General features: G+C 48.3%; 1 protein-coding gene across 5 annotated transcripts in view; it reads left to right on the top strand.

Annotated features, from left to right (window-relative positions):
- TJAP1 (tight junction associated protein 1) overlaps window positions 1-23,403 on the top strand; it is a 45,262-nt gene that overhangs the window by 17,553 nt on the left and 4,306 nt on the right. For 3 of the 5 annotated variants that reach the window (XM_068407585.1, XM_068407605.1, XM_068407595.1), the window contains exons 3-10: window positions 10,327-10,421; window positions 12,006-12,059; window positions 13,973-14,131; window positions 17,199-17,227; window positions 18,366-18,527; window positions 19,253-19,319; window positions 21,064-21,171; window positions 21,889-21,972. In XM_068407585.1, coding sequence (XP_068263686.1) covers window positions 14,006-14,131; window positions 17,199-17,227; window positions 18,366-18,527; window positions 19,253-19,319; window positions 21,064-21,171; window positions 21,889-21,972 — 576 coding nt within the window. In that variant the 5' untranslated portion in view covers window positions 10,327-10,421; window positions 12,006-12,059; window positions 13,973-14,005. The other 2 variants (XM_068407616.1, XM_068407576.1) reach the window with 2 other exon arrangements.

Here is a 23,403-nt window from a genome sequence, read left to right as displayed (position 1 = left end):
TGTGGTTATTCCCCCCCCCAGGGGAGTAAGGTGAACCTAGGAGGTAGAATACAGTGTATACAGAAGGACAGGCAGTGCAGCCTGTGACTGCTGGTGACAGGCAGCCTCCTCGTGTACAGCCTGTAGGGCAGGGGTGGAGATGTGGGTCCCCTCTGCTGTGATAAGGATCCTGCTGTTAAAAGGACTGACTGGAGCCCAGGTGAATGGGGAGAGAAGAGCCATAGCCAGTTGCATGCTTTATACAGGTCACCAATGAAAGACGAGTGGGTGGATCTGTTTGTTTTTCCTAAGCTGGATTAAGCTGTGTTGTATTTATGTGACTGAACTCTCAGAATAAAATCTCTCAGCAGTTTGGTTGTGCTGAACACTAAGAGAATCATTTTTAAAAAGCTTAAAAAAAAAAACAATAACAAAAAAAAAACAAATGAAGCAAACTGAGGCGGATTAACTACAGGGCCACACCACAAAAAAGAGAGAAGATGCTCCAGGGTTACATTCTGCTTCAGGAGCTGTGCTGCTCTATTGTTTACAGAGTTGAGACAAGTTTTGTGGCTGTTCCTGCCCTTGGCTCAGCCTCTGAATCTGCTAGGCCCAAAGCATGTTTTTTGAAAGTTGTCTTCTTTCCTTGTTCTGCCTTTGTGGCCTGTTGAGACGACTACTGCCAGTGTGTAGGTGTGGGTGCTGTAACACTCCGCATCATGCCTGGGTGCAGAGGCTGAGTGTAAGTCAATGGGGAATACTTGATGCGGTCTCCAGAGTAGGCAATGGCCGTGACTTGGGTTAAGTGGGAGGCGTCTGTGCCTGGTAGGAATCCTGCTTTGCAGAGGAGTCAGCAACATCACTCGTAACCTCTGGGAAGGGAAAGTGGCAGGATGTGACCAGCTTTGGGAAAAGGCTGTGAACCCCTTTCTCTTTTATCCCTTTGGCTGGATAGGTTTATTCCTCTAACACCAATTCTCTTTCTCTCAGTGCTACACTGCTTTTCCCTGCCAGCTTGTAACAATCTATTCCTCGTTGTAGGTGAAGTGAGGATCAGGCAGCTTGGTTGAAGAGTGACCCACTGCTATCCTCACACAATGCTGGAGTCTGTAATTTTACTTCATTATACTGACTGCTGTCTGTACTCAGGTAGAGATCATAAAATATTTCTGTGCTAGAAGATCTTCTCTGATGAATAGCACAGAGGATGGCTCAAGTTTCCATGGCAATGCTTCTGAATGTGCTTCTGTCACCAAAGAATGAGGGACTTTCAGTTGATTAAGGTTTGAGGGGTTTGTCTGAGAAAGGGGATGGTGGTGAGACTGCATGTTAGTTGTTTGCCTGCCTTTGGGTAGTGCCTCTGACTGATACATAATCTGGAGAAAGAGGAAGCTGACATTTGGCTAATGGCAGAGACGGACTGTGTCGTGCAAACTACAGCTGGACTCCTGGACGTGCTTAACTGTTCGGCTACAGATGCAGCTGCACAATCACCCAACAGTTAAGCCTGTACCATTCTCTGCCTCTCACATCTGACCATCTGCTAGGGAAAAGCTAATTAAACCAAAAAGATTCTTGCTGGGATTAAACCCCAGCAGCAGAGAGAATTGAGTATAGTACAAATATTGTTCTCCTACTGGATCAGGGTTGCTGCTTTATTTGTACTTATAAAGAATTGCAGGCTATTCGACAAAATTGCTGTCAGGTAGGTGTTTAGCTCATGCACACTTTCCTTCTCGTTTCTATCCCAGATCACTCTTGTTTTATATGCAAGAAATAAGGCTGTGTCTTGCTGAATTTTCCTGCAGTTCCTTTCCTGTGACAGCTAAGGCTGTTTTTCTTTAAAATGGAATTTTGTGCAAAAAAAGTGCACTAAGCTGTTTTTTCTCCTAGTGCCTCAATTTCTTTACTTATAGAATGGGAATTGTTCCTGCCTTCTTCATTGCATGTATTTATGGTGAGCATGAATCCTAGAGTTGGTGTGGGGCCACATAGCCTTATAATTGCTAGAAGCTACCAGTGTGAATCTGAGACTCAGGACGAAACGGTTTATTGCGAAAATGTGCCTGCAGCCCTTTGAGAGTTGAAATTCAAATCTCATAAAATAGAAAAAGTGGAAGTGTGGTTCCCTTAGCAACTGAAATCTTGTGTGTACCTACAATCCGTGTTGCCATGTGATCAGGGCTTCAAAATAGCTCTTTCAAAAAAAATAAGTTAAATGCACTTAAAACTGGTTGAGTTCATGGCTGCTGCTGGTAGTCAGCAGAAGTGGCAGCTCACCACGTTGTTCAGAGTTGTGACACAAATTAGTTTCTGAAGGCCAATGAGGGATTTAGTTCTCTGCGAGGGTCTCTGAGAGGATTCTCACTATTGTCTTTCCATGCTGAACATGGAAAACTTGTACTCAAGAGGAAGTTAGTTCTGTATATGGTATCTCAGAGACGGCAGTAGAAGGCAGCAGTGAGGAGAGGGTGATGGTTGTGTTGCTGGAGTGGATGTGAGGAAGGCTGGGGTGAGCTCAAAGAGACCCGATTGAAGAAGCAGGTAGAGAGGAAAGTAAGAGTACCAAAAGAATGAAGATAAATTAAGTCTTGATATTCAGGAGGAACAGTTCAGATAGTTTTGAATCTGAGGGAAATGGGGTGGTTTAGTCGCGAGAAAAGGAGGCTCAGGGGAGAGCTTATTGCTCTCTACAACTACCTGAAAGGAGATTGTAGCAAGGTGGATGTTAGTCTCTTCTCCCAAGTAACAAATGACAGGACAAGAGGAAACAGCCTCAGGTTGTGCCAGGGGAGGTTTAGGTTGGATATTGGGAACAATTTCTTCACCGAAATGGTTATCAAGCAGTGGAACAGGCTGCCCAGGGAAGTGGTGGAGTCACCATCCCTGGTGCTATTTAAAAGACTTGTAGATGTGGTGCTTAGGGACATGGTTTAGTGGTGGACTTGGCAGTGCTAGGGTAACGGCTGGGCTTGATGATCTTAAAGGTCCTTTCCAACCAAGACGATTCTATGAATGAGGAATGGAAAAAAAACCCAGTAATTTTGGAATTGCTGGAATTTAGTTTTGACAAATAGGTTTCAAGGGAAACCTGTGGAAACTGAGGAGATGCGAGGTGATTTTAGAGTGTGGATTTGTAGCACATTAGGTCTGTGACCTCAGACTTGTTTTGTGTATGTGCTTACCCACAGTTAGCAAGAGAACTTCATATTTTGGTGGAAGAGGGGCTGTAGTAAGACCATGCCTGGGGGCAGCTGAGTAACGTGCTCTAACTTCACACTCCAGTTTGCTCAGATAAACTGGTGGTGAGCCATACGCTTAGGAATGAGTGTGTGGGGAACATTGGCTTCCTGGTGTCTGAACTGCTCCAGCTTGCTGGACATCAGCAAGCAAAAGCTGTGTGGGTGTATGGATAGCAGGGTACAGCACAAGTATTTGTGATCACCCTTCCGCTATTGCTTGGGGAAAGTAGAGAAAATGTTACGCCATGTTGTTCTGAGCATTATGATGATGTTTAGTTGGCATAGGAGTAGTAAAACTTACAAGTCATATAAATGTCAATACCTTTCACAGAATCACAGAATCACAGAATCACAGAATGTTAGGGATTGGAAGGGACCTCGAAAGATCATCTAGTCCAATCCCCCTGCCGGGGCAGGATTGCCTAGACCATATCACACAGGAACGCGTCCAGGCGGGTTTTGAATGTCTCCAGAGAAGGAGACTCCACAACCTCTCTGGGCAGCCTGTTCCAGTGTTCGGTCACCCTCACCGTAAAGAAGTTTTTCCTCATATTTAAGTGGAACCTCCTGTGTTCCAGCTTGCACCCATTGCCCCTTGTCCTGTCAAGGGATGTCACTGAGAAGAGCCTGGCTCCATCCTCTTGACACTTGCCCTTTACATATTTATAAACATTAATGAGGTCACCCCTCAGTCTCCTCTTCTCTAAGCTAAAGAGACCCAGCTCCCTCAGCCTCTCCTCATAAGGTAGATGTTCCACCCCCTTAATCATCTTCGTGGCTCTGCGCTGGACTCTCTCTAGCAGTTCCCTGTCCTTCTTGAACTGAGGGGCTCAGAACTGGACACAATATTCCAGATGCGGCCTCACCAGGGCAGAGTAGAGGGGGAGGAGAACCTCTCTCGACCTGCTGACCACACCCCTTCTAATACACCCCAGGATTCCATTGGCCTTCTTGGCCACAAGGGCACACTGCTGGCTCATGGTCATCCTGTTGTCCACTAGGACCCCCAGGTCCCTTTCCTCTACACTGGTCTCCAACAGGTCTGCCCCCAACTTGTATGTACTGGTACATGGGGTTGTTCTTGCCCAGATGCAGGACTCTACACTTGCCCTTGTTATATTTCATTAAATTTCTCCCCGCCCAACTCTCCAGCCTGTCCAGGTCTCTCTGAATGGCTGCGCAGCCTTCCGGTGTGTCAGCCACTCCTCCCAGTTTTGTGTCATCAGCGAACTTGCTGACAGCGCACTCTAATCCCTCATCCAAGTCATTAATGAATATATTGAATAGAACTGGTCCCAGTACCGACCCTTGTGGGACTCCGCTAGACACAGACCTCCAACTGGACTCTGTCCCATTGACCACCTTTGATACCTTAATATACCTTGTGTAGTGTGGTTAGCTTATATTGATTCTGAGAGAGAGATGTCACTCTGGGTTTTTGGAAGGAAAAAAAAAAAAACAAACACAAAACCCAGCAAAACCTTCTTTGGAAGTAGCAAAGGGCAAAAAAGGGTTAACTTCAATATTGGTAAGGATTTTGCCATTGCAGGGAAGTCCTACTGACTTAACTTAATCAGATTAGAAACAGCTGTGATTACATTAGTGCAGCATTCTTGTGTAGGCATCCTTAATTCAGTTTGTGTCTTGTATCTATCTATTTAACTTAAGTTGATTCAATGTAAAGTGCTCTTAAACTGAATTAAGAACATTTACCCAGGAGGGTTATACTGCTTTACATTATTTTCTAAGTCAATTTATTTAGTACAGTGTATATGTAGACAAGACCTTGGGGAAAAAGCTGATCCTTTTTATTACTTGCTGAACAGTATGTCGTGTTTGGCTGCAGCCATGTGATCGTGGAATGAAAGAGCCTGTTGTGGTGCACGTTGGTGGAGGATGGGCGAACTGATCGTTGCAAGCCTTTGTACAACTTGGTTGTTCTTAGCCATAGTGTTCGATTAAAGTAGATTGCTCCTCCTTATAAACAGGCTTTTTCTTCTATAGGACAGATGTGAGACCCCTGAAATGTTATTTTAGGGTTCCTCCTCAGCCTGCCAATAAAAGTGCCTGCAGACCTGGTCAGCGTGCTGTGTATGCAGCAAAAGCAACATCTCAAAACTTTTGCAAATGTTTAATGTTTCAAAAGGTTCAGATGGATGAGCAGGTTTGAGCTGGACTTTTCTACAGCTAGGCAGAGCTTGAAAGAAACTTCACCCCATTTTGATGCTGTTTTCTGGTCACTGTCTCCCCCCAGTATGTATGGTGACTTATGCACATACAAAACTCATGGCCAAGGAAGAAGTTACTACGTTAAGTACTGAAGATGTCAGTTCTCTTTCTTGTTGAAAAGGATAAATCTAGTCAGTACATCTTGTGTTTTCTGCTTGCGGGTGAAGGCTCTATGAGAACAAAACTGGCACATGAATTACTCCGCAAGCGTGGTTGTAGTGATAACATTTCGGAATAAAGCTGGCTGCTGTAAACAGCCATTTCATTTCTTGAAATTTGCTTTTGCCAGCACCTGCAAGCGTCAGGGCTGGACTTAATGCCTCCTCAATATTGCAGATGCTCTGTAGGCTGTGTCACTGCAACAACTTGTCCATCTGTCCTCTGTAAATAATGCAAATAATGTGCTCTGTTCCATTGTCCGGCTGTGTAGATGCTGCGTAGTGTGTTAGCCATCTGTGCATCGCTGCAACTCGTAGACAGAGGGGATGTTTTGGAGAGCATATTGAGGCAAGTATATAGGTTGCAGTAACGGAGCATTCTCTAGCATTGCTATATTCTCTGGTAGAGGGGCGGCTCAGTGACATTCAGTCCCTGGCACTGAGGAACTGGAGACTATAGTTTTCTCAGAACTTCTGAAACCAAAGGCTGAAACAAGAGGACTGCTGACATTAATTGCTGTGGGGTTGTATGAGACTCAGGGAATACTTACAGGGGCTGAGAGTCCACTTCTCAGTGGTCGAATAATTTAAGCTGTTCCTACCTTGGCCTAATTAAATGCCTTTTGATTTTATGCTCTAGGAAGGTAATGTATGATATTTTTTTTTTCCCCCCCTCTTCTTCCCTTCCTACAGAGCATAGGAGCTGACAAGAGGTCTGGGAAGGGAATTCCTACATGTTAATTTTCTACAGAAATGTTCACTCGCTCCCTCCTTCACATCTCTTCAAATGTTTGCTTGCTGTAGCCGCTCCCTAGATTGTGTTTGAGAAAGTTTAAGGCCATGGCTCCCAAATTTCCTTTGTGTGATCTACAAGGTTTTTGCCAGATACATGTTGTTAGAGTATCAAGATTTGCTTTTTCTAGCAGGGCCCAGACAGTTATTTTCAGGAACTTTTGAGAGTTCTCCTAATCAACATCAGTTGTTTTCTAATGGCCTGGTATACATCTCTTTAAATATCTGAGAAACATGCTCCAAAAGTCTTCCCATGGAAGATCTTAAAAGAACAAGGTAAGAAGACAGAGTGGGGAAGGCCATGAAACCCAAGGTGCAAAGATGAAGAGGGTCTGGAAGTTTGTAGCCTAAACAACCTTGTGAGAGTTGAAAGGATCACTGAACAAACTAAAGAGATCAAGCGATCAGGATCACTGAACAAACTAAACAGGCTTCTGGTGTGTCAGCGTTTCTGGATGAGAAGCTGTCATTAGCCCCCGACATAGCTGTCAGTGCTAAAGGTAACTTGGCAAATGACCTTCTGCCAAGCTGGTTCTTGTGCAGTTTCAAGAAGTAATCATTAAAGGTAGTTCTGTGCTTTTATACGCATTAGAACGCTAGCGTTCATTTCCTGGTCAAAATCTCCCCTCGGTATTTTTATTCTCCATTAACATTCCTTCTGGGGATTGGATTCGGGTCCTTTGCTTCCTGTCCTGTTCCTGTTCAGATGTTAATCAGCTGTTGCGTTCTATTCCAGTTACACGTTAGCGATGTTAGTGTGTCTTGGGCAATGGTGATCTGTCCTGGCTTTTATAAAAGGGTTATGGGAGCTAAGCTACTCTTAACACAGCAAAGAGAGTAGATAATAAAATGCATACTTAAGGATATGGAGTGCAACTGAATTGGGGGGACTGGGTTCTTTGTATTGTGGAAGGAGGGAGTGAGACTGTAAAAGTGCGATTCTGATTACTTTTAAGAGACTTCCGCAGGGTGCAGTGGGTATGACAGACACATGGTATGTCCGGTGGTATTTACATTCGACAAGTACTATGTAAGACTGTAGAGTCTAGGGATTTCATTTTCTTTGGAAATATGTTAGGTGTTAAGTAGGGCTTGTTACATGGACTGTTGTTCAACAGCTAGGCTGATCCCTTTTTCTTGACAGCTCTTGTAATTGTTCCCTTACAGGGAATAGAGGTTTCTGCCTAACAGTCAAGGTTAATTGGTATGGAAAAGCAGGAATGAGCAATAATCCTCCTGAAACTCGATTTTAATCCAAGGGTCACTATAATGCTATTGCTCAGATCTGAATCGTGATCATTAATGTACAAGCAGAACTGAGATACGAGTTTCTGCACTAGGAGCTGTCATCCTTTTATTTTAAAATGAGCTTCAAAGTAGCCGGCAGCAGAAGGGATCTGAACGTACTTTTAATTGAGATGCCTTCTCTGAATGAAAAGATCCCTCTCATTAAGTATTAAAGTATCCTTTAATAACCTTGCAGTCCTTTTCCATCGTACTTGGCACCAGCAGCCTACAGGTGCTGCTTTTAACTTCACACAGCTTGTTCATCTGTCCTGGACAAGACCTGTTGATGCAGTTATTGCATCATCCATCTCATTGATCAGGCTTACTGCAGCAGCTTCTCATGTAGTCTGGCTTGAGGCACATGGAGGCTGATGTTGCCTCTATCCATAAGCACAGGAAGGCAACTGGACAAGTCTCTCTTGCTTTTGCTTCTCATGATGCTGGTGAAGAGACATTGTTGCCTCCTAAAGCAGGATGTGCCAGTGTCCTGTATTGGATATGCATTCATACATAGTATAGGTTGGCCCACACAGAGTGAAAATTCTGGGTTAGCTGTGGTGGTCAGATATGTGGCACAGGGCAGTAGCAGCATTTTTTTTTTTACATACAGGTATTGCATTTGGAGTTTTTTGGAGTACACTGACTCTGTGATAGCCAACGAATATTTCTGTAGCATTGCATTAGATACAAATGTGACTGTGATTGTGTTATGCAATGTATTTTCTCTGTCATACAAGTTTAACTTTCTGAATAAAAAGCAAGGTTAAAGACATGCTGCTTTTAAGAGGAAAAGGCTGGAAAGATGACACAGTGCCTGAAATAAGAAACACTCTCTGCAACATAATCACCATATTTCTGTTGAGGAAGGGAGACTGCTGACCCTGAACACTCGTGAGCATACTGTTTTATAAGGTCAGAAAAAGGCAACACAAGAGAAGGTAATGATGTGGAAAACCCTGCAAGTCCTCTGCCTCTTTGCAGGGAATGTTCAGCTGCTGCAACAGCAAGCAGGCAGAAACTGTGTGCGTCCTAGAACCACAGCTAAGTATTAGCTACCTCTGGCCTCCAGGGGCTTGCCGGGTGTCAGGAATACAGTAGGTGCCTACAAATGTTGCTTTATTTTTTTCTTCAGTGCTTTCCCTTTTTGTCCAAAGGATTCCTTTTTGGACCATATTTGTATGCTATGGACCTCTGTCTTGTTACTGGAGACAAAGTTATGCTAACAGGTAGTGTTGTGGTTTTGCGTGCATACCAAGTGGCTCTTAGTTCTGTGGGCCCTGTACAGAATAGTCTTAAGCAATTTTGTGCTAGATCACATCTGTTCCTCGTGTGTGGTAGAGGTTTTGCCTTTCTCAGATCACACAGAGAACATAGCTACTCTGCAAGTGGATTTTACACTGAAGGGTGCTCTCTGGTGAAAACAGCTAAAGTCAAGCTTGTATACTGCCTGTGCAGCTGCACTCAGTCACCGTCGCTGCATTCCTTCACTGAAGAGGAAAGAGGTTGTGTGTGTTTTGTCTTTGTGAGGGGGTGGAGGAATCCTCAGCTTTTTGCATTAACAAAGCAAATTGTTAGCTTTCCACTGCAGTGTTCTGACCCTTTGTGTGTTCATGTCTGTTTGCCTGGAAGATGTGACTATTGCTGATGCTCATCAGTGTGAGGCCAAGCCTTGTAGCCTTCGGTGAGCCATTCCAGTGAAGCTGTAACTGTCAGTGAGCTTAGAAATGAGACTGGAACTACAGTGGGTAGTAGCTAGAAGACAGTAGAATTGGAGGTACTGCAGACAATAGCCTGCTAGGAAGAGGACTGTAAATGTTAAGGAAGGTTACTGATGAGAGATGGAAAGGGCAGATAAAAGGAACCAAGAGGTTAAGTTTCTTCTTGTATTACAGTGCTAATTAGAATAGCTGAAGAGCTACCTCCTGCTGTAGCTCCAGGCTAAAGCTGAGCTTCTCCAGGGTAGTCAGAATGTGGACTTGACAGCAAGCTCCTTCAGAGAGAGGCTTGTGAATAGTGTGGTGAGCAGAATTAGTGCCTCCTTCTATTTCTGGGTATTACCTACATCCATTTCTGCTTTGGAGCACAAGGTTGATCTATTCTGCAGAGTATCTGCTCCTCTCTGAATGGAGGTGTGGTGAATTGAGCCACCTTGGGATTCTCTCTCTGGTAGCAACGGATGCTCAGGTATTGTAGGCAAGGAGGGCTTAACTGTGCTGTTCAGTGCAGGGAAGTCTGCAGAACAAAATAAGGTTGATGTGGCAGGGTGGTTGGAACAGAATGACAGAGGCTGGATGCCTGGTGTTGGACAGGAATGCAGGTGGGGAAGCAGTGACCCCTGGAGCCATCCAGAAAAAACAGCTGCCTTTCACATCTGCCTTGCAGAGGTCAGTTACTGTTCTGCAGAGGCATCCTGCTCAGTGGAGAGAAGGTTAAAAGACCCTCCTCTTCTGGGACACAGTGAAGACAAGGAGCTTATTTCACTGGAGGGTCCTGGCATTAGATAGTAGCCTGATGGTGCAATGGTTTGCTGCTGACTCCTGCCCTGGCACCTAGCCGCGGGTTGCCCTGCGTGTGCCTGTCTGTTTCCATGTGTTGTGCTGATAGGTGACTGACATCAAGTTTCCTTTCTCATGTTTCAGGAGCTGTTGGCCAGATGCTGCTGGATGCTGACAGGGGAAAGCTGATTTGGAGACAAGCGGCCAGAAATGTTTGGACACGTCGTCACTTTGGATCTGTAAGTCCTTGTTTGAGGGAAATTTGCCTGAAGGCACTGGGAGTATTTAAGTGTCTCTGGAAATTCTCAGATCATGAGGGTAGGTTTCAAAACCCAGTATCCTTTCCAGGTAGGTGGGGATGAGATGGCAGGTTGCATAGTTGCTGGCTGTGGGGTAGGAAGCAGGACAGTCCTGTTTGAGCCTGAGGAACTGTGTGCTGAGAGACGGAGAGGCCTTTGGCGTGTTCGTTCTGAGCACCCCTGCAATGGAAACATGCATGGATCCATGGGTGCAGCTGTTCCTGGAAGCCTCTGCTTGTCTGGCAGCCCATGTGGCTGGTGGTTTTGCCTTGATGCTGCACCAGCTCCTGCTGCAAGTTGGTGGAAAAGCAGATTCAAACTATGCTGGCCTGGTCCTTCCTGAAGGTGCACGTTCTCCCTCTCTCTCTCTCTCTCTTTCTCCCCCCTGTGCTGTACAGTTTGCCCTGCAGAGCAGTTATGCTGTTGTGAAGCTGTTTTTTCATGTGCTAGTTGAGACCCGACTATAGCATTGTAGTAAGGAAAGGGGCCAGACAGCTTGTTGGGGCAGGGCCAGCACTAGGGCACCTCTTCAGTTTGTTTTGGCAAAGCTTGAGTTTGCGTGGTCCTGGTTGCCTGCCTGTTCCATTCACCTTCAATCTGGCTCTCCCCATGTGTGTACAACTGCTCCACACCCTGTGCTTCTGTCCCACCTCCCAGGGCTTGGTGCCACTGACAGGGAAAAAGCAGCAGAGCAGCAGAACTGCATCAGGGAAGGGAAGGCTCCACTGCAGTCTCTCTCCTGCCAGTGGCAGAGTGATGGCCACAGAGCTATGCTCTTACAGCTGGCTCCCAGATCAACCCAATTATCTTCTTGTAGTGATGGGTAGCCTGAGCTTTGAACAGAGAGGAAGGTTGTTTCTGAACTTGTGTTGTATCCCTGGTTGGCTGGACTCTATTTTACAGAAGCCTGTTAGCAGCAAGGTAGAGCATGGCATGCTGCATGCTGGAAGTCGGAGTGTAACTTGCCTTCCTCTCTTGTGAAGATGTGGGTTATCACAGCTGTAGGCACAAGGACATAATGTTTTGGCTTAAACAAGAGTCTGATAATTGCCAGCTCATTTGGAGGTGAGAAGCACTGACTTAAAAGGATGAGTGAGGTAATTGTTAGCATTACCAAGCTTAGTACCGAAGGCTTCACAGTTAGCATCCCTCTGCAATAGCAGGAAAGATTAGCTGGGAGGGTCCCATTTCACAGGAGGCTTGTTTAGTCCTTCCTGTAACCAAGGTTCCCTTGAAGCTATTGCTTCATGAATTTTGAGTTTGTGTGGTCCCAGTTGCCTGAGTGCCTTGGACATGTCCTTGCCAGGTACCTTTCCAGATCTTGCTGGGCTATGTGGCCCAACTATCCTAAGCTAATTTCATTTACTTTTGGAAGATTTTATGTGGGTTGGGGCAGGTACCTGGGTGAGATGACCATCCAGTTGTCCTTGGTTATAAACATTCCCTATTCCTTACATATTTATGGGGTGAGATTTCAAACTGTCTGTTTTGAAGGATGCTAAGCTATTTGTTTCTGTTCTTCAGGGCATCTGAGTGAGTGTCCCTGCTTCATGAGGCTTCAAATTTGAGCCCAAGCTGGTAAGTGCTCAGGTCCTTGAGGGCTAGAGAAGTGATTGTGATTTCAGCTTGGGATATCTCCATGCACATATCCTGCCCTTAGCGTGGCAGGAATTGACAGAAGAGTCCCCTCGATCACCTGTTTGATGGTAGGGTGTTGACAAACCTGCTTCTGGTCAGGATATCAGCATTCCTCTTTGAAGAAGAGAAATATCTTCCAAGCAAGTCAGACCCATCTGTTTTGCTTGGGGATGCAGGGGAAGGTGCATTTGGTACGTTGGATGTGATTTTTCTAAAGTATTAGAGATCTTTTCACCTACTTGAGTCTTTTTAGGAGAAGGGACCCTGAGGGAATGACTGCAGCAAGGGGCAGTTTCCAGCCCCTTCTGTGCACTTTCTGTGCACTTTCCAGATGGTGGAGATTTACAGGCTAGTCCTAGAAAGTTATTCATGTCTGTGGAAAGGCATGAGAAACTTTTGTGAGCTTGTGTTTTTAGCAGAGTGGAGGACAGCTTGCAAGTGTTCCTGTGAAGTGTAAAGCCTGTTGTGGCTTGGAGCCACTCTGTGCTTGGTGCAGGCACCTCACACTTGCCGGTCCTCCCAGGGGACTCACTCTAAGTGTCAAGAAGACGCAGCTAGGCAAGAGTGGATAAGAATTGGAGAGAGTTCTTGGGGCTTCATTTAGACACTCAACATGTAAGACTTGACTGGCCAAAACAAAGCAAGCGAAGTCTGCTGCGTCACTGGCCCAGTGGTATACATTGACTGCCTTGAAGGTATGTGAATGGGAATTGGATGGCCCCGCCTGTAGAAGAGGGGAGAGGGTGATCTGAGTTGAGGCAGGTCCTGCACTTTGAAGTGCTGCAGGTCAGGCACTGAGGACTGCAGAGATGCTGGGCTTGATCAGTGTTAGGATCCAGCAAGGGAAACGGGAATGAGAAGTGGGCACTTACCCCAAATATAGGGGGAATATGAACGATGCATATGTTGTCGTCGGGGAAAGTCTGGTATTGGGCTTTGTGGGGACTGCTTGGCATCTCTGAGACATCTTGTGTACAATGGAGGGGTTGAAATCCTGGCTGCTTGGTGGGAAGCCTGCCTGCCCTTTGCTGCAATCCCAAAGTGGTGGAAAGGAAGGAGATTCTTCCATGTGTACAAGATAGCTGCTTTCCTTCTACCCCATTTTTTGCTCTCGTACTGCCACTGCTCCTGAGCAGGAAGAATCCTGCTCAGCATGGCTGGGCTAAAGGAACTAATCTGGTCTTTCCTTTAGTGGTAGTGCTGCATGTTGCAAAATCTGCCCTTAGGTACCAACGTCAATGGCATTGCTCCCTAATTTGAAGCCACCTGTCACTTGGGGGTGGTCTTTGTCTTTTCTGACAGAGTGAGCAGTTGTAATGGTATGGTACCTCCTTCTGACAAGCCTCCTGTGATCTGCTCCATTGGGGTTCCAGTGGGTTTGAGCTCTTTAATGGCTGGAGTCTCCTCCCACATAGTCACTGCTGACAGTGACAGCACATGATCAATAACTCCCCCCCAGCTGTCACTGCTGCCTATAAGGCTTGCAATTTCCATATTGGAAAAGGCCTTTCCTAAAGAGCCTAATCAATATGCTGCTGTGAGGTCTGTTCTCGTTTGCTATATATAATCCAGACACACACAAACTACGTGAGTGAGCGTGTGTAGAGGGGGGACAGGATGTGCCAGCCCTCTGCTCTCACCGCCTGGGAGAAGGACACAGCTACCTCTTACTTTGCTCCCTCTCCTGCAGCTGCTGCTCAAGGCTTGTGGCCACATCCTTTCCCTGCTCTATTAGTGCTCTGCATGGGGACCTGCTCTGGGACTCCAGGGGAGCCGAATTCCTGCTGGGTCACTTCTAGGGTTCGATGGAGCGCCTGTGACTCTCTCTTCTGTGCACTTTCTGCTGTTGGTAGGTAACCTGCGTTCGGAGCCACGCAGGTGGGAGGATGTCGAGCACAGCTCCATCAAAGAAGCCTTACCGCAAGGCACCCCCGCAGCATCGCGAGATCCGCCATGAGGTACCCATCATTCGTGACGACCAGGATGGAGTGATCTTGGCCGAGCAGAGTCAGGTAACGGCTTGCCGGGTGGCAAAGGGCTTAACACCATTGCACCAGCAAACAGGGTTTAATTACACCAAGGCAGGCCAGCTCAAGCAGGCAGAGGGGTTTGGGGTTTGCAACCTGAACTTCTCATCGTGGTCCCTGGAGTCCAGCAGTGAGAAGGAGGTGACAGGGTGCAGAACAGAGTTGAACATCAAGAGCCAGTCTGTCTCACCAGCACTTCCACGTGGTGGGAAGATGGGGCAGCGAAGTGGGAAGCAGTGCCCAAACCGCAGTCGTGGGCACCTCAGCAAATTTGTGAGCCGTAGCATGGAGACGGTTGTGGTGTCTGGAGATGAAAGACACCATCCCACTTGCTCTTTCAAGAGCAGAAGCCTGGAACGCTCACTTATGTTTAAAGAGCCTCCTGAAGTCCTGACATCGAGGAAGTTTCGGGTCTCCTCTACACACCTGCCTCTCAAAGGTATCCTGAAGCAGACCAACGTGACAGACCAGTGCCCTGACAGCTTACACAAGTCCCGCTCGGTAGAGCTGCTTTCCCGTGGCCATGGCTCACGCAAGTACAGTGATCCTCAGCTCTGCCTCAGCCGTAGGGAGAAGCGCTCACAGGAGCACAGCAGCAGCAGTGCCACTGACTCTGTCAAGCGCAGGGAGAAGATCACAGAGGAAAAACTTCAGTTCTCCAAGTTCCTGGATGAGATTACCCAGCGGGTTCTGAGCCCCATCCGCTCACGCTCACTGGGACAGACCAGGGGAGCAGAACAAGACCAGAACTCCCCCCTTTTCCCCAGAAGATCCATGCCAGAAGGCCAAGGGGAAGGTCACCTGCAAGGGGTCAAAACCAAACTTGCAACTGAAAGATCCCCCTGCCCAAGCAGAAGAAAAGCAGGAAAGAAACGTGAAGAGCTGGGAGTGGTTTCGTGCCAGAGAAAGTGTGCTGAGGAGGCTGAGAGAGCTTCCAGACTAAGAAAGAAACCCATCCTTGGGAGGAAGGACAGTAAGGAAAAGCTCCTTTCCTTGGAGAGAAGGATAGTAGATCTGTGTCAGTATGAACTGCAGCAGCTGGCAGACCTGGGGCTGGCAGGGACATCCTCTGGGCAGCAGCACTCACTGTCTTCATGGAAAAGCAGTGCAGAGGGCAGAAGGGATGAAAGCAGTCCCTGTTCACGGCTGTTACAGCCACACCATCTGTGTGCTAAACTTGGGCAGAAGCGTGCAGTGGAGCCGAACTACCCAGAGAAAGGATCCTTCTCCACACCGACACGCTGGAGTCGGGAGGAGGGGCCTACCCCATCTAGATCCTCCCCTTCCTTCAGCCTGGCACTAAACAAGGTAGGTGCCAGGGCCATGAGTTCACAGACAGGGGCCTCGCAAAGGCCAAAGCCCCCACCTGGATCTCATCTAGTCTGTAATGCCAGTGGGGAGAGTGAGAGCAGGCCCCCAGACCTTGTGTTGTGGGTGCTTAATCACCAGGGGCTGCTCTCTTGTGGGTGCCACTCGTGGCAGTGTTCCAGGGTGGGTATATCTTCCTGGGAGGAATCAGCTTCCCTTTGGCCACAGGAGTTAGGGAGGCAGGAGCTGGTGCTGTTCTCCCCACTGCAGACTTCCCAGGTGTTTGCGGGTTGGAGGCCCTCCAGGCTGCAGGACAGCAGGCATGTGCAGGAGGCAGGCAGCTCTGTTGTCAGGAGGTGTTGGGATGCTCCTGGTGCTTTGTGCATGCCCTGTGCCTGGCTGTCTTGGGGTGCTGGATCTTTGTATGATGGCTGTTTCAGGCCTTCTCCTCTTTTCTCCAGCCTGCTTTCGGGCCATTGCCTCATTTTAATAGGAGTCACATTATCCCCTTTGCCTGGTCACTAGCATCTGCTGTGTGTGTGTATTTCTAGGGGTAGGGGTGGCAGTTGCTAGATAATTCTGCATGAATTAACTGATTGCCATGTGGGATCAGGATGTAAGAAAAGAATGGACTGATGCTTTGCCTTTAGGGACAGGAGGATGTATGCAGCTGGTAAGGACCATTCCTTTAAAGTGTGAATTGATGAAGCAGCCCCGTGATGTCTTAAGGCCAGGACTGGTGTGGTTTGCCTTCTGTAACATTGCTAGCAGCTCAACAACCTCATTCACAACTGTCTGTGGCATGGCCTCTCAGCCCAGAGCTGGCTGTGACACTTAATGAACAATCTTGAAGTGTGGTAGCACTTTGGGTTTGTGCATTGCTGTTGGTACCAAGCACCAAAAATAATCCATGGGCAGCTTGGACTTTGTGAGAATAGTCACAGTCTTGGGCTTTCACAGAAAATATGGTTGCTTCTAGTGCTAATTAACTCTCTCCCAGCCGTGCTGACAGGCAGCAGCCGTCTCACAGGTTAACACAGAGAGTGCAAAGGAAGTGAGAATAGCTGAACCATGTGCTCTTGTCACTGCTGTGTCTCCTTGTTCTGCAGGTCCCTGCTCCAGCCATCTCTGGGGATCTTGCCCAGAATGTTAATTTCTTTCACAGGCTTTTCTGACCTTTGGTGTTTCTTCTGCTATCCCAGAATAGTTACAGTGGCTGGTTTCAGGTCTGCAGAAAGAAACCCTTTTCACAGCACAATCTGGATGGTGTAAATGGTAGACACATTTTTCAGCTCCGAAATGATTCTCTCTCATTCTTTTTGTGGGGCTTCAAGGGTGTTGTGATTGCTGTGGTGACAATTTAATCCTCAGTGTATGCTGGCCTGTGAGATTCCTGCTGCCCACTAACTGTGGATGTGGGGGAAGCTGAAACACCAGCTAAGGAGACAATGTTACAAGAGATGCTGAGATTGCACTGTGGGAGAGTAAAGTTACCTAACTTGTGTGGTGGTTTCTAGTCTAGCTCTTCCAACCTGAACCAGAATACACAGTCTGTCTTGGTATCACACAGCTGAGCAGTGTCTACAGATCCTAGCAGCTCCAAGCTTGCCTAGCATGACCTGTCAGAGCAGGTGAGGAAGAGTCACAGGTAGGGTCTAGCAACCAAGACTCTGCCCTTCAGGATAGTGTGAAAGACCAACTCCTCCTCTGAAAGAATCTCACAGCTGTTTTCTTCCCTGTGCAGGAACCCTTGACGGATGCAGAAAGGATGAAGTAAGTGTCCTGCTCCCCCTTTATGCCTGTCATACTGCAACTGTGTGGGTGCTGATTCCTCACATCCTGCCTGCGCCACCTGCACAGCGAAGCTGACTGGCCCTGCAGGCTCCTCTCAGATCTTCAGTCTTCTTGGGGACATGGGGGCAGAGCTTTAGTCTGTGCTTTGCCAACCTCTGCCTTGCATGTGTCTCCCCCTGGAGGGGGAGGGAACATAGACCCCCCACTGCAGGTGCAGGCAGAGGAGTTTGTGGGTGTGAAAGAAAGTAGGAAATGAAGCCTTTAATACAGGTGGAGAGAGGAGGGCCTTTTTTAACCCTTCTTATTGTTGGCACTGTTTTGGTGTAAGCCACCAGAAGCAGTACGCAGAGGCCTGCTGCTGACTGAGGGTGAGAGCTGAGCCCTTTGCTGATGGTGGTGTGGAGCACTGACAGCTGCTAGCACTGAGCTCCAAGCCATAGTGAGGAGAATGCTTGCACTGCTAGAGAGAAGCCATGCTTCTGACTTTCTCAGAGCAACTGCGCACAAAGGAATGAAAAACAACAGGAAATCCTTCTGACCACCAGACATGTCCTGGCTGGGGAGGAATGGAGCAGTTTGTGTTGGAATGGGGTTGACTGACAACTGTGATCACATCTGTAAATGCACCCCAGTACCTCTGCTTCTGGGCTTAAGGCTGTATGGAGTCCTCTTTCCACCACGTATTAAACGTGTGAGGGATTTTGAACAGTTTCAGGGGAGGAGAAGATGATTCTACTCTTTTTGCCTTCAACTCTTCTAACCTGGACTGGTATAAATTATTGAGTGGGTTTCATTCACCAGTGAGGGACACTGGAGCTGTGCAGCTCGTTTGGCTAGTGGGCTTTGTCCAAGCACTGTAACCCGAGAGGGAGCTGGGAACCATGGCTGGCCAGCTGGCGTGTGTTTCTTTGCCCCTGCTCCGAGAGAGTTTGAGTCTGCCTCTCCTGACAGAGATGTACCTCTCGCTGTGTGTGCTGGAGTCTTCTGCCAGTTCAGTTCCTAACTTCCTGGGGCCCCTGTGTAGGGTCTTGGGCCCTAGAGCAGGGCGGCAGGGTGGGGATGCTGGTGTGGAGTACCCCTTGTGCACTCAATGGTACCTTGTTCCTGTGTGCCCCAGGCTACTGCAGCATGAGAATGAGGAGCTGCGCCGACGGCTGACATATGTGACTAACAAAATGGAGGCGATGGAGAGGGAGCTGGAATCAGGTCAGGACTACCTGGAGATGGAGCTGGGCCAGAACCGTGAGGAGCTGGAAAAATTCAAGGACAAATTCCGTAGGTATGAAAAAGAAAACAAGAGAGGGGTAAAGTTAGAGAGATCCCTCCCACCAAGAACTCCCTCAGCTGGCATGAGCAGACTATGCCCTGCTGTGTAAATCAAAGGCATGCTGCACCCTCAGAAAGGTGCACCCCGAGACTGTAGGGGAGTTATAAGCTCTACAGCCATTACTTCCTCCAGGGTACACTGTAGGAATGCTGTGAGGGGCTGACAACAACAGGGAATGTTGTGACAACAGGGAATGTTGTGATTTTGGGCAATGGTTGGACTTGATGATCCCAGAGGTCTCTTCCAACCTGATTGACTCTGTGATTCTGTGAATTCTTCATGTATTGGATGTAAGGCAGGATTCAGCTTGGATGGTTACCCTACATGTGCAAAAGGAGCCCCTGATGGCTGGAAGAAAATACCTTTTACCTGAAAAGTACCTCAGTTAAAATCAGTGCCAGTCACTAGCCACAAGCTTATATATGACAGCTCAGAGGAGTCCTCCAAAGTCATTCACACCCTCCCCTGCAAGATCCTTTCACCCAGCCAACCTCATCTTGCCTCCAGTAACTTGGGGTCGGAAGGCCATTATGTGGCAGAGGCATGGCTAATATGCCTTGTTGTCTTAGTACCAGTCTTTCTGGAGCTGTAGAGTTGGTGGTTTGCTTGGCAGCTATGAAGGACACTTGAGTAGGTGCCTGAGATCTGTTCCCATGTATACAATCTTGTTTGTGTAGGTTGCAGAACAGCTACACTGCTTCCCAGAGAACGAACCAAGACCTGGAGGAGAAGCTGCATGCCCTGGTAAGTGCCCTATTAAGTCACTACAGAGAGGAGGTGGAGGAGATCTGTGTGTTAGGAGTAGATGCGGGAAGAGGCCCTGGCTTTACCCAGTAGTTGTGTCAGTGGGTGAGGGGTGAGATTCTGGCCACGACCATCTACTCCCCTTTCCGGCTGGCGTCATGAGCTGTTTTCTTGATTTACTGAGCCCCTACTTGGTCATGCACATGAGCTTTGGTTCCCCACAACATAATTGCATGGTATTCCGTCATGTTGCTTCAGTCCCTCTCAAAATGCCAGGGATGTGTCAGCCAGTCTTGGGGTGGTCATCCTGGGAGGACGGGGGCAGTCAGAGCAGAGACGATGTGCGTGTGTGTCTGGTGTGTGCATTCATAACACTCATGGCTGTTTCTTTTCTCTCCCTCCCCCTCTCTCTTTCTCTCTTTCTCCTCCCCACGCTGCCGCTGGCACACGCTGGGCGCACTCACCTCTCAGGCCTCTCTCAGCCAAAGCTGGATTTTTGCAGTTGCGTCTTTTCGTTTGTGTGTTTTTTCTTTTTCCTCTTTACGTGTCTAAGCCTGTTGGTTTCATTGTCAGTCCCACATACACCATCCCAGATGGAGGGGCCCCAGCCCTCGTCCAGCCAAGGGCTCACCTGGTATCCAGCAGCTGCCCGCAGATGCAGCAGGTCCCAGCTTGCAGTGCTCCATCTTAAGAGCATTTGACTCTGAGCCAGCTGGAGCATGGCGTGTTGGGAAGTGGTGCCCATAAGCTGTGGCACCGCACAAGATGTGGATGGCTGTGAGCCTCGTTTGCTCCCTTTCCTTCCCCTTCTGGGCTGTGAGCAGGCAAGTCGAACAGCTGAGATGCCGATTGCCTCCATGTAACCCAGGATGAGATTTCTTTGGTTCTAGCACTTGAATTTCTTGGGTTAATATTCATTGTGCTGGTGCCTGAAGAGACTGCATATGTGGGAAGCATTGCCCTCCCCTACCCCCTTGTGTGCTGCTGCGCTGCACCCCTGACGCACAGCTGGGCCCTGGTGGTCACAGCCTCAGAGCACCCTTGGGCAGTTTTGAAAGAACTTCCAGAGAAGCAGATGGCTTTGTTGTTCTGAGCTGTTGCCCCGCTCTGCTGTTACGTCTGGTTCTCTATCAGCCCTGTACCTGAACTGTTAGGGAGTCTAAAGAGGCAAGATTGCCTGCTTTAGGGAGGGCATTAACTGAGCTCCAGATGAAGCTACACAGGTCCTTTTTCGTACTAGAACAAGGCTTAAACTCTTTCAAGATGGTGCCCTCTCCCTGCCAAAAAAAACCTTTTGTCCATTCAGCATTGACTGCTGGATCTTTATGGGCAGTATTCTCATTCTGTTGCCTCAGAGAGGAGGGCTGGGTATCACAAGCTCAGAGGTCTTTGCTGCTAGTGGCAGGATGGGATTGATTGCTCAAAACCACTAGCTTTCCACCAGGCACCCTGTGAACCGGGACAGAGAGGAGAGGAAACATGGTTGTGCTGCAAGAAGAGATACTGCATTAAGGAGGTTCAAACTCAACCTGTTGTCTCTGTAACCAACGGAGTGGCTGGCTCCATTTGGCCTTTGGAATCCCTCCCTTGGTGAAGAGCCAGGCTTGTCCCCCTTGTCTGTCTTGTCTGGAAGTTTTTGTATTCCAGCTGAACATGTAATTGTGCTATGCTTGGGCTGAGGTGGGTAGTGAAGTCAGGTTCTTCTGTGCTGGGGAGATTTACACATGATATTCTTGCATCCTAGATTAAAAAGGCAGAGATGGACCGCAAGACACTGGACTGGGAGATTGTAGAGCTCACTAATAAATTGCTTGATGCCAAAACCACCATCAATAAGCTGGAGGAACTCAATGTAAGTGTCAGTCTGCAAATGGCTGTGGAAGTGTGTGAGATATGGGCTTTTTCTCTTGTTCAAAGTCATTAGTGTAGAGAAGCATGGGAATGACTTCAGTGTGTATGAAAGCATGGGAGCTGTACACAACAGTAGGGACAAACAGAAAAGGATCTGAGAGGTTGAGCAAGGAAGAACTGATCTTCAAGTTTGATGTATTTGCTCTTTTGAGCTTAGGGTTTGACCTGAGTCCAGGCCGTACCAACGGAGGGATCATTTACTCTAGAGCTGGGAGGAAGCTGATGCCTTTTCTACGCCATTAATACATGAGTTCCTGGATCCGGTGCTTGTTTATATTAACTGCTTTCAACTCCCTCCAGTCTGTCTGCAAGATGCCTGACATCCTCAGTGTCTTCAGGCATCGCTGAGAGCTCTGGGATGGGATAACAAATCTGGTAGGACTTTTGGAGACTATGAAAATCCCCAGAGGGAGAGGGGGTTGATAACACTGACAGAGTATATGCCTGAAGCAAGGGCTGGAGTTGAAAGGGACACCTTGGCTGAGTTTTAAGAAAATATACAGGGGTGTAGAGAGGAGGGAATGGCAGGTGCCCTCATGAGCGATTCATCACATGCCTCCTCCTGCTTCTGTTCAAGCAGCATCTGGGTCAGGTGGCACCTTTTCGGGTAAGAGATTGGGCCAGTCTGACACTTGCACACCTGTGCCCTTTCTTGCAGGAACGCTATCGGCAGGATTGTAACCTTGCAGTACAGCTGCTCAAGTGTAACAAGTCCCACTTCAGGAACCACAAGTTTGCTGATGTGAGTATCAGTCCTGCTGAGGTGGGGAAGAAGGGCTCATGGTCTCCACCTGCAGCTTGCTTTCTCCAGCTTTCTCTGCAGGGCTACTGGCCTCATCCTTCAGCCTCAGAGAGAGGGGTAGGGGGGCTCCTGTTCCCACTCCCACTGAGAAGGAAGCACAGAGCCTCTGCCAGCTCCTCTTTCACGCCAGCTCCATTTCACAGCTCAGCCAGGAGCTGTTATAAAAAGCACAATAACCTTGAATTTGATAGCCTGCTGGGTGCCTGATGGGAGCTGGCAGGAGGACAGACCTCTCTCTTATCCTGCTCTGTCCCCTTCCTCACACCTGGCCACATGGAGGGGCCACGCTGCCTGATAAGGAGTCAAGCAGCAGCAGTCTGGCCCTGCTTCACATCTTACTCTGAGGAAAATTGTGCAAGGCAGCATTCAGGGTGTCTTTTAGGCCTCCTGAACAGGACAAGTTGGTACCAACTCATACTCCCCCTTGCGGGGTCTGTTCAGCTCATCCTGCCCTCACCATGACCAAAAATGGAGTTTAGGCCTTTCACATTAGTAGCATCACTTCTTCGGTTGGAAGTATCATTCAGGCCCTTACCCCAGCTCACTCTTTGCTGTACCCATAGTCTCCATCCCTTCTTATATTTCTCTCAGCAAAACCCTGTGGTTGTCTTTTTTAACTTAGCAGGTGACCAATATGTCACCCTCCCCCATTGTGTCTCAAATTAGCACTCTTGAGGGCAGTGTATCAGTTGCTGCTGGGATAACCTTGACCCCTCTCCCAGCTGTCTCCCCTCCCTGGAGCTTTGAATTCTGCCCCCCAGAGCGCCACATCCCATGTGGCTGCCACTGGAGGGGGGTGGTGCTGAGCAGCTGTGCAGTCTGCCTCATAGCCAGCTGTTGTCATGCAGTGTGCCCTGCGTCCCCAGCTTTGGACGCAGTTTCCTTCTGGCTGTGATGGGACAGACCTTGCTGTGCCACTTAGTGGCTTGTGGACTTCTGCTCTCCACTTCATGCTGTACATGGGTGTGGTGACAAAGGTGAGGGCAGCTTGGCACATTAATGTGGAGAGCAGTACTGCCCATTTGTGGGACAAGTAGCAGTGCTTGCCCCCTCTTGAGACCCCAGTCCTGCAGCTTTGGTGATAAACCCCATGTTTGCCTCTCTGAAATGGAGAAAGTGAGGAAGTGGGATGAGGTGGTGGAGTTGGTGGGAACAAGAGAAGGCATCGATTCTGGTCTGCAGGCAGGCTGCCAAGGCAGCATGGCTGCAATTACTGCATTCGGGGAGCACTGTGGATCCCAGCACTGGAGGCTGTTGAGTCACTTCAGTGCAGCCACCAGCTCATTTTCCACAGATCGATAGACCCCTTCCTAGCACGCGTTCGCTGGGCCTCATCTCTGTGCTCACAGGCGTGGGGGACTGAGCCCACGT

The sequence above is a fragment of the Nyctibius grandis genome, chromosome 1, assembly GCF_013368605.1.
Source record: "Nyctibius grandis isolate bNycGra1 chromosome 1, bNycGra1.pri, whole genome shotgun sequence".
Classification (NCBI taxonomy): Eukaryota; Metazoa; Chordata; class Aves; order Nyctibiiformes; family Nyctibiidae; genus Nyctibius; species Nyctibius grandis.
The sequence above is the reverse complement of the archived record's forward strand: the minus strand, read 5'-3'. Positions and strand labels throughout refer to the sequence as shown.